The sequence below is a fragment of the Neltuma alba genome, unplaced genomic scaffold (assembly GCF_004799145.2).
Source record: "Neltuma alba isolate B1F8T4 unplaced genomic scaffold, ASM479914v2 tig00012763_pilon, whole genome shotgun sequence".
Taxonomy (NCBI): Eukaryota; Viridiplantae; Streptophyta; class Magnoliopsida; order Fabales; family Fabaceae; genus Neltuma; species Neltuma alba.
This window is the reverse complement of record NW_021637174.1, coordinates 829377-840003: the sequence shown is the minus strand read 5'-3', so window position 1 is coordinate 840003 and position 10627 is coordinate 829377. Positions and strand designations below refer to the sequence as shown.

Below are 10627 nucleotides of genomic sequence, written 5' to 3'. Positions count from 1 at the left end.
TTTTCAACAAACTTAAGAAACCGTATAAGAAGCAATACAGGTTATTATGTCAACGCTCAATTGATCAAGTATTCCAGTTGATAAGCTAAAATTCCATACATTGGTAAAAGAGTAACATTCCAAGTCAAGATATCGTCCTACCCTATACCCCATCCACTTTCACACAATCATAAATTGGCTGGTTTGTCTTCTTTAAACTTTTCATTTCATACCATCAGGTTCAAGCCAACCATAATAAAATAACATAAAACACTAACCTGAGACTTTGCGGTTGATGGTTCCCGAAGAAGTAATGTTGATATCACCTCTTAATTTCACTCCATCTGGCAAATTTGGTCTAAAAATAAACAAATTATAATATTAGCTAAGAGGAAACCACCACAGAGTCACGTAAACAGTCTTCATCGTGGTGGGTTTGTTTATTTCGCGGGTGTTTCTCCTACTCAATTCTTACAGATCCCCCCTGCCATAGTCCAAACAGGAAACCTCCTCTATATAGTGTTAAAGCAGGGGGCCTACGACCAAACATGAGCTCTAAAAAGACAAATAAGGTCAAGAGGGCGTCCGCGCCCGCCTGATGGTTCCTTCCTACGCGTTTAATATTAAGCGTTGAGGCGAGTAACCCCAAGCCAATATTAGGATAACCGCAAACCCTCCCCATGTCCTTGACATCATAATAGTTTGGGAAGAAGGCCTTTACATCAGACAAAAATTCTTCTTGGGTTTATGGGAGTGCACGGTTTCTAAATGATGAATTCAGAAGTACCTAGAATGTATAACAGTTTTAGATAGCCACGCGGAGGTCCGGTGATGAAGTCGGATCTTGGTTACACAGCAAATGTACATATGGGAAGAGCAACCGAAGGGAGAAGAAAAAAAAGAAGTCGGGAAAAACGAAAGAGGGAGAGTTATATGTTTGACTTGCAGCAATTTTTCCCATATCTATCCATTTGGCAGAAACTACCTCCATATACCATTCCCTCCATGTTTCAGTTTAAACAAAAAAGAAAAATTCGTAATTCTCGACCCAGATGTTATGTTATTTGCACTAGAATCCCAAATTTAATGGGTTTGGGTCCAGTCCACCAAGGATGGATGCATCCATTTTCCTACATCTCCTACTCACACTTGGTGGATTAGATGTTATGGGTCTAGTCTCTCTCTCTTCTCTTAATTTCATACTTAGTGCTTTGCCGTGACCACGTGAGTATGACGTCTTCACTAAGGTACCTGTACTAGAAATCCTTTTATGAGACCAGTACAAGTCACCCTCTCTTTCGTGTAGCTTGAATTTTAAAATTATGCCTCAGATGTCCTAGATTTACTTGTATACACTTTTCATGGCAAATCCGATCCCTCTCGAGTCAATGTTTGACTCAGATTGTCCTTCTCGTATGTCTAGTGTCTACACTTATAGCAACGAAATGTCATGATGGACATGTCTTAGACACTAGCATAGATGTGTATATTGTAGTTAATCTTCTTTTTGCTCAAATATCACTTTGATATGAATAAGTCACTTTCATAACATAATACCTTAGATCGCATCTATCATGACTATAGGATACATGCCAAAGTAGCGGTCACTGAAACATATCTTCGTGATATTATCAAAGTTAAAGGACACCAACGGGAGGATAATTCCCTCTTAGGACTCACACAGCAATAAAGCAGGGATCTTTTACTTGTTTTCCTTGTACGGTTCTTCCAGCACATGTGGTGTGAAACACATGCTACGGTATTACTCTTTTACTATAAGAGCGTATGTTGTTTTGGACTTATCATTAACACCGTGCAGACTTAAGTCCAGACACACTCAGTATCTAAACTCAAATTCTTCAACTCTGCTCATATCTATGACGTCGATATTGAAGAGTTTGTTATCTAGCTACAGGTATTATGGAAGTGGGATTCAAAGCTTCGATCCAACTTCATTTATGTAGATCATCTTGACTTGCTACACTTTAGTCAAGGCAACATATAATTTATGTTTCTTCTCTACCATATCAGCATTCTTTGCTGCTTTACTAGTGAACACAAATGTCTCATCTTTGCTTACCCCACTTGAGTGTCAAAGGCGGTTGCCCGTGTGAGAGAGCCAACTTTTTTTAACCCGTACGACATACTAGATATTGTATACTTTTGGACAAACACATAAAGTGATGACAGAAAAAAATATGTAATTTCATTAATTATAAAAATCATATTATATAAGGTCTACATATTACACTCTACGTATGTCAAGGGCTTGGATATGTTCCTTAAAAACTTTCTCGCCTATTGGCTTTGTCAGGAGATCTGCTACCATACATTTGGTTGAAATGTATTGTACAGTAACAATCTTTTGTGCTATATAATCTCTAACAAAATTATACTTGATGTCAATATGATTGGTCTTGCTGTGACATTTAAGATCTTTAGTATAGGCTAGGGCTACAGTATTGTCACAGTGTACTAACACCAAATTGGTACTCTTGTTTCCAAATCCAAGGTGTTCTATAAACCTTTTCAGCCACAAAGCCTCTTGCATTGTTACGGTGTATGCTACAAACTCAGCTTCCATTGAATGTAAGGCAATGCACGTTTGCTTCTTGCTACTCCAACATATAGCGCCATTGTTTAGGAAGAAGGCATAACTTGAAGTTGACCTTCGTTCTTCTTCATCTCCGCCTACATCAGCATCAAAGTACCTAACAAGGCACAGGTCGCTTCCTTTGTAACATAGTACATAATTAGAAGTGCCCTTTAAGTATCTCAAGATCCTTTTCACTGGTTTCTAATGCTTTTCACCGGGGTTAGACTGGAATCTGCTTACTAATCCCACTGCATGACAGATATCTGGTCTTGTACACATCATTACGTACATCAGACTACCAACAACACTGGCATATGGAACTCTTTCCATCTTCTTTTGTCAAACTCGGTTTTGGGACACATGTTAAGGCTCAAGGCCACTCTAGTAGCAATCGAGGTACTCATGAGATTATAGTCTTTCATGTTAAATCGCTCAAGAATCTTGTTGATATAATTCTCTTATGAAAGAGAGAGGATTCATTTTGAACGATTTCTTTAGATCTTAACTCCAAGTACATACTCTGCCTCGCCCATATCTTTCATCTCAAAATTTGATGAAAGCCATTCTTTAATAGCCATCACTGAATCTAGACTATTTCCAGCCAATAATATATCATCTACATATAAGGATAATATGATAAAATTACCCTCAAACTGCTTAATGTAGATGCAGTGGTCTTCCTCTATCATTTGGACGTCATATGAGGTTATTGCTTTGTGAAATCTCAAATATTACTGTCTGGATGATTGTTTCAATCCATAAATAGACCTTTTGAGTTTACAAACTTTGTTCTCCTTTCCTTTTCCAATGAAACCTAATGGTTATTCCATATAGATTTCTTCATCTAGATCACCATTTAGGAATACAGTTTTTACATCCATCTGATGTAATTCCAGGTCTAAACTATTTACTATTGTCATAATAAGTCTAATAGAGTTGAAACGCACAATAGGTGAGAATGTATCTTCATAATCTATGCCTTCATGTTGTGTGTATCCCTTTGCCACTAATCAAGCTTTATATTTGTCAATTGGTCTATCCACTTTTCTTTTAATCTTGAGAACCCACTTGTTCTTAATGGCTTTACGTCCTTTTGGAAGATCAACTAACACCCAAACTTGTTTCTTTTTCATTGAGTCCATTTCTTCTTCCGTCGCTTTCATCAATTTCTCCTTGATAGGACTTGACAAGGCTTCTCGTACAGAACGAGACTCATCATCCTCTTCTGGAGTAACTAAGAAAGGTTTTCCTTCTATTTGAAAGCGTCTTTTAGGAATACTTTTCCTATTACTCCTTCTGACGGGAGCTGTTTGTTTATCTTTCTTTTTTTGTTCAGGTCTCGGTGTTAACCTTTCTTGGCTCCCACTCAGATTGACACACTTAGAAGACTCTAGTTTGTCAATTTGTTCTGCACTGTCTTCTCCCTATGTCTCATAAAGAGAAACAGTGCAGTCAACATCTCCTCTATTAGGAAATTTAGTCTCAATGAATATTGCATCCCTTGATTCTATTTCAATCACCGTTCCGTCTTTGTTTTCACCTATGAAAATATATCCCTTTGATTGTTTAGAGTACTTTATGAAGATACACTTCTTTCCTCTAGGACCCAATTTCCCATACTTGTGGGAACTGTCATGGATACATGACGCTGACCCCCAAGGTCATAGGATGTTTAGATCTGGTTTGTGTTTCGTCCATAACTCATAGGGTGTAGAAGCGACTGATTTTGAGGGCACATGGTTAAGTATGAAGGTTGCCGTTAACAAAGCATCACCCCAATATGAAATTGATAGGTTTGCTTGAGCTATCATAGACCTAACCATGTCTAGAAGAGTTCTATTTCTTCTTTCGGCAACTCTATTTTGTTGTGGAGTGCCAGGGATAGTCAGTTGTCTAATTATCCCTTTCTCTTCACAGAGCTGTTTGAACTGTTTAGATAAATGTTTACAACCTTGATTAGTGTGTAATGCTTTAATTTTATTGTCCATTTGATTTTCTACCTCATTTATGTATCGTCTAAAGCACTCAGGAGCTTCAGACTTATGCGAGATCAAATAGACATGACCATATCGTGAAAAATTGTCAATAAAGGTAATAAAATACCAAGCTTCGTGTCTCACCCTCTCACTCATTGGACCGCATATGTCGGAATGGATTAATTGCAATGGATTTTTAGCTCTTGTTCCCTTACCGACAAGTTTTCTTGTTGCCTTACCAACTAGAAAATTTTCATATAGGGACATTTTCATATTTGGAATAGCACCTAATAACCATTCTTTAGCTAATTTAATCATTCTATTTTGATTAGTATGTCCTAGTCTAGCACGCCAGATGTTTATGTCAACATTACTCGAAGAAATAGCAAAGCATTTATTACGATTAAAATCACCAACAATATCCAAAACAAAGAACTTTTTAAACAAGAAAACTGAACTATAAAGGACTAAGTTACTTAAAATGTCCGCAACTTTACCATGAAAGTTTACATCAAACCCAAACTCTAAAAGGCATAAAATAGAAACTAAGTTCTGCCGAATGTCGAGAGCGTAAAGTATATCATGGAGTATCAAGGTCTTCCCACCACGCAAAGTAAATTTGCAAGTGCCAAAACCTTTAACCTCGATCCTTGTGTTGTTCCCAATGTAAAGCCACTTGCTTTGATACAGCAACCGATGGTACTCGATAAAGGATCCTTGATCCTTGGTTACATGGTTTGTAGAGCCTAAGTCTATAATCCAAGAAGAAGAAATAGATTTTTGTTAGAAAAACAGTACTAGAAACATATGAAACATGTGAATTCACATAATTCACTAATACCTTTTCGCTCTCAGCCTGTTTTGAACAATCACGTGCGAAATGGCCCATTCTCTGGCAGGCTTAACCTTCTTCAAGTCCAGCTTCTTCTTCCCGCCTTTCTTTCCCTTCTTCTTGAATTGTTTCTTTCCCTTTTTGGGTTGAGGACCACCCTTCTTCTCTTTCTTTTGAAACTTCTCGCCCTTCTTGGAATCGAGCCTTGATTGGGAAGTGCCAGTATCCTCAGTGTAATAAGCTTGTCCAGAGGTCTTATAACCTCTAAACATTTATCCTCTAGCTCCAAGTGCTTAGTTACATCATTAAAAGCAACGATATTTTCATTATAGGTCAGATTAACCTTTATGTGCTCCCAGCTAGCAGGGAGTAATCTGGTAATAGCCTATACCTGCTGTTCATCAGACAGAACGTGTCCAGCTTCCTTAAGTTCTCTGATCATGTTGGCCATCTCTCTTAGATGTTGCTTCATAGGATTGTTTAGCTTAAGTTTGTAAGTATCAAACTTAATCATTAACCTCCTAAGTTTGATAGTAGAAGTACCACTAAACTTATCCTTCAATACTATCCACATAGCTTGTGTAGTTTTGTGCCTCTCGAATTCACACATTATGTCATCAACCATTGCACTCAGAAGCATGATTCTTGCTATGATGTTTTTCTTCTTCCAAACTTGATAAGCCTCTTAGTCTCTCCTATGTTGGGCTATATTCCCAGCTTCAGGTTTGACCATTGTAGTGGTTAGAGATTCAACAGCATCTTGTTCCTCCAAGATGTATTAGACCTTTCGGTGCCATATGTCCTAGTTGTCCCCATTAAGCTTTTCCTCTTTATTAAGCTCAGCAATAATGTTCTTGATTGCCATTTTCAGTTCTAGAGCAAATTTATCCCATATTATTCTATATTCTCTCTAAAAAAGAGACGTACCATAGAACATTTCAGTTATATAGTACAGTGAAGTATACAATGTCATGTACTTATATTATCCTCAATCAGAAAATTATGACACTACAAGATTCATGATCAAGAGCATACGTTTGTACCTCCCATCACACAAATACAGGCAATAATTACTATGTTCTATCAAGCATTCTATATAAGCACTTCAGAAAAAAAAAATTGTGACTCTTAGAAGTCTTATCTTCTAAAAGCTCCCACTTATAAAAAAACATACATATATATTCTCAAATAATTATTTAAGTAATTTCATTAAATGAAATAAAAAAACTTAGTCTGTTTACAATACATGAAACCAAAAACTTAACATAACAAACATTGATAAAGCAAATACAAATATTAAATCATTTGATATGAACATGAAGGCAATCAAGCATTGCTTTCCTCAATTTTCTAAGTTTGCACATTTTGGTCATAAAGGAGGATACTAATTCTATAGCCCACATCCAGTAAGACTTCTTTATAGGTTTGCCTTTAGATCCACCTTTAACCCTTATTGCTCTTATGTATTCCGTTATAACTTTAAGATAGAATTCAGTGTTCTTCTTATCGATCATGTATTGGATGTAACTGGCGAGCACGCCATTAATACCTTTTATGTTTGTCTGTTTGACCACATCTCTTTTGGCTATACTCATAGCTAAAGTAGAGGTACAGAGTTGATTCACCTCTTCTCCTTCCTCAACTTCGGTTACATCGAGAAGATCAAGTGAATCTTTAAAGACCAAGGTTCAGCACGAAGGGGCTCAATGGGGAATAAAGTTTCTGACTCAGGTCTGGAATCCATTAACTCCTCTGGGTCTTCTTAAGGAACCTCTTCAGGGTCTTCCTCAGGATCCTCATCATCAGGTTCATATTCTTAAACTCCATTATTCATGTATGAGTATTCTAATGAACCATGTTTGATATTTTCAGTGCTACCAGAAGCCTCGTGCTTCATTTTCACCTAAAACAAAATAATATAAATTATTTTGAATATTTTAGAATTTTTATCTGTATAAAAATACCAAAAAATGCATTGAAATACACACAAATGAATCCTTAATTGTCTCAAAAATTAGCACATTATATATCAAAATGAAGATCTTGATTTTAGGGATTTTTAGAGACAAACCGCATTTCAAAGGGAGCTCCCACGCGTCTACATGCATCCCAAGAAAAATAAATACTGAGAAAATGAAAAAAAATTTGAATCCCAGTTATGCTATCAGCACATGAACTCCACACGCTGCCATGCAGCCCGCCGCTAGTGACAAGCGCCGTGCCAGTGGTCTCCACTCGCCGCCACCTCTCAGGTGGTGGTGTCCACATGTCAAGGGGGCATGCCATGTGGCGGCACACGCCACCTGGCAGTTTTGCCTCTTTTTCTTTTTTATTTTAATTTTTTTTAGTTGGACCAGTTTTTTTTATAATATATATGCGCTCGATCCATACTACTTTGGCCCAACCAATTCCTGCCCTCTTCCCTTTTTTTTTTTGGTAAAGAAAAATGCTTTTTTCTTTTAAGGGTTTGGATCGGTTGGGCTCGGTCCAATTTGGCCCAACCGGTTCCCTCCACCTTTTTTTTTATTGGCCCTTTTTTTTAGGGGCAGTGATCAAAACGATGCCGTTTTGATCACTGTTCATCTTCTTCTTCCTCTAGCCAGGTCAGCCTGACCCAGTTGGAGTGATGGGTCGGGTCCGACAGACCCGTTGAACCCAGAAACTTCTCTCTTCCATAACTCCACCATCTGACGTCTAAATTTCACATACTTTATATCATTTTCTTTGTTTTTTTCATCCTCTACACAATGGGATAGTTTTTGAAACCTAAAAACTTGATTTTAAGTAGATCCAAAAATAAACAACGGAGACGGCAAAAAATGATTTTCATGTAAAACAAACTTCATGGAGGCAAAGAAAGATTCCAGTATTTCTACTTACAAATATAAGTGAGATATTAATCATACTGAAATTAAATGAAAGGATTTGCATAGTATATTGAAGCAAATCACAGAACTAATGGTTACTCTGGAGCAGTAAAAAAATACGCAAGAGCAGACAGAAAAACACAGCAGATAGATAAAGCAACGAAAAACGAACCATGCTCTGATACCACTGATGAATTTAGATGTACCTGGAATGTATAACAGTTTCAGATAGCCACGCAAAGGTCTGGTGATGAATTCGGATCTTGGTTACACAGCAAATGCACATACGGGAAGAGCAATTGAAGGGAGAAGAAAAAAAAGAAGTCAGGAAAAACAAATTGAGAGGGAGAGTTATATGTTTGACTTGCGGCAGTTTTTCCCATATCTATCCATTTGGCAGAAACTATCTCCATATAACTGTTCCCTCCACGTTAACCGTTCCTCCATGTTTCAGTTTAAACAAAAAAGGGTAAATTGCAGTTCTCAACCCAAATGTTTTGTTATTTGTACTAGAGTCCCAAACCTAATGGGTTTGGGTCCAATCCACCAAGAGTAGACTGGCTTATTTTCCTACACTAAACATTTTGACCAAGTAGGCGTAGTCACTTGAGCCATGAAACGCTATGTAACAGAGACTCCTGTTTTGTATTATGCCAGATGGAACGAAGTGGGCTCTGAACTCGCTGATTGAAACTCCTTCTTCTCGATTTTTTTGAAAGTTAATGCCACTCATCCTCAGCACTTCAATTGAATCTCGGTTGTGGGGATCTGTTGAAGGATCAAAATCTGAAAAGTTAACCTGCCAAACAACGCCACGATGTGGGAAAATTCCATCCAATGGGAGGTTCCCATAATAGTCAGAAAAAGCGAGACCAAGCTGAATGATCTTCAAAGAACTCACATTGGCTCTCATAGTCTGGTATGTTGAACTATCACCATGGATGTTCTCTGGAAACTCAGTATCCAGGGACATGAAACGGTGTGTTTGTATTATAAGCCTCATATTCTCTATCTCTTGAGCAAAGTTTGATTTCCAAACTTCTCGAATTTCTACGTTATCGTTGTTCCACGTCGCCATTAAAAGAAATTCTTCAAGAATCTGCAAAATACCAAGAAGCCATGAATGTGGGGTCAAGAGAACAAGAAATTTAGAGGAGAAGAAAATGATTTTTCCAAGACGCAAGAAAGAATGAAACAGGGCTGTATATTGTCTAACTTGGTTACCTCAACTCGCAAATGAAACAGAAAGTGAACGATTGGGTCGAATTAACGGATATTTATAGAGTAGAAGGCGCGCGGCAATACTTTGTGTTTGAAAAACAAATTTTTTTTGAAATTTAGACAAATAAATGATGTTGTTATTATTATTATTTTGATAGAATGTATGTTACGTTTGACCAACACTAAAGAATTTGTGAACGTAGTTTATTGTTTTTAATTTGTTTGATATGCCGTGTAAGGTTTGATTATATAAATTAATACTACTTTTCATTCTAAAAATGTAAGGACTAGTTGGGATATTTTCTTTTGTCATAAATTTGAGATAGTAAATTACTTTATTTCCCCAAATTTATAATTAATAACCAAAGGAGATATCTAAGGAGGGGAAAAAAAAACCAATACACATATAAGGAAGGAGTATTGTATATATAACTTTCATTATACTACATGTCACAATTTTAGGAGCTGAGCAAGTGGATTTCGCTGCCCTAAAGTTGGGCGGACGTCAATTCCGATCGGCAAGTCAAACAATTCCGATGCCATCGCCTCCGATGGAGAAGCCAACAAAAGGAAAAACATGCAATACGGGGATAGGAATTTGCAGTGAACAATGTAATGACCAATGTTGTAATACTTGGTGTGCTCAAAAGTTCCGAGAAGGCAAAGAATTTTGCCAAGACTTAGGGCCAACTTATAGGGGTTGTCTTTGCATATATAATTGCTGAGGAAATATATCAAATATAAATATATATGTCCAATATTTCCTTTGCTACTCATTATAAGTCATTTTCAATTATTTCAGCGATACTAAGAAAGAGTAGTTAACTCATTAAATTTATTTTAAAATTGAAAAGTCTTCTTAAAATTAAATAATTAAATTTTGGATGAGTCACATTTCGAAAATATTTCATTATGTCAAACTTCTCACAACTGTCAACATATAAAAAGGCGTTAGGATAACTTGTTATGGCAAAAAAACTTACAATATATATGTACATAGATATAGATATTTATATATATATATAGAGAGAGAGAGAGAGAGAAACACGCCTATGTAATATATAAAGAAAAAATTGAAAATTTGGGAGTCATAGCTTCTGCCAGTCCCTCCTTTCTTCGACATTGAGTAACAATCAAAATAATAAGATTATAATCG

General features: G+C 36.8%; 1 protein-coding gene across 1 annotated transcript; it reads right to left on the bottom strand.

Moving 5' to 3' along the window:
- Positions 1 to 8812: 8812 nt before the first annotated feature.
- LOC114730754 (probable CCR4-associated factor 1 homolog 11) lies at positions 8813 to 9328 on the bottom strand. The gene has a single exon (XM_028917858.1). The coding sequence runs from the start codon at positions 9326 to 9328 to the stop codon at positions 8813 to 8815; it is 516 nt and encodes a 171-aa protein (XP_028773691.1).
- Between the last annotated feature and the right edge of the window lie 1299 nt (positions 9329 to 10627).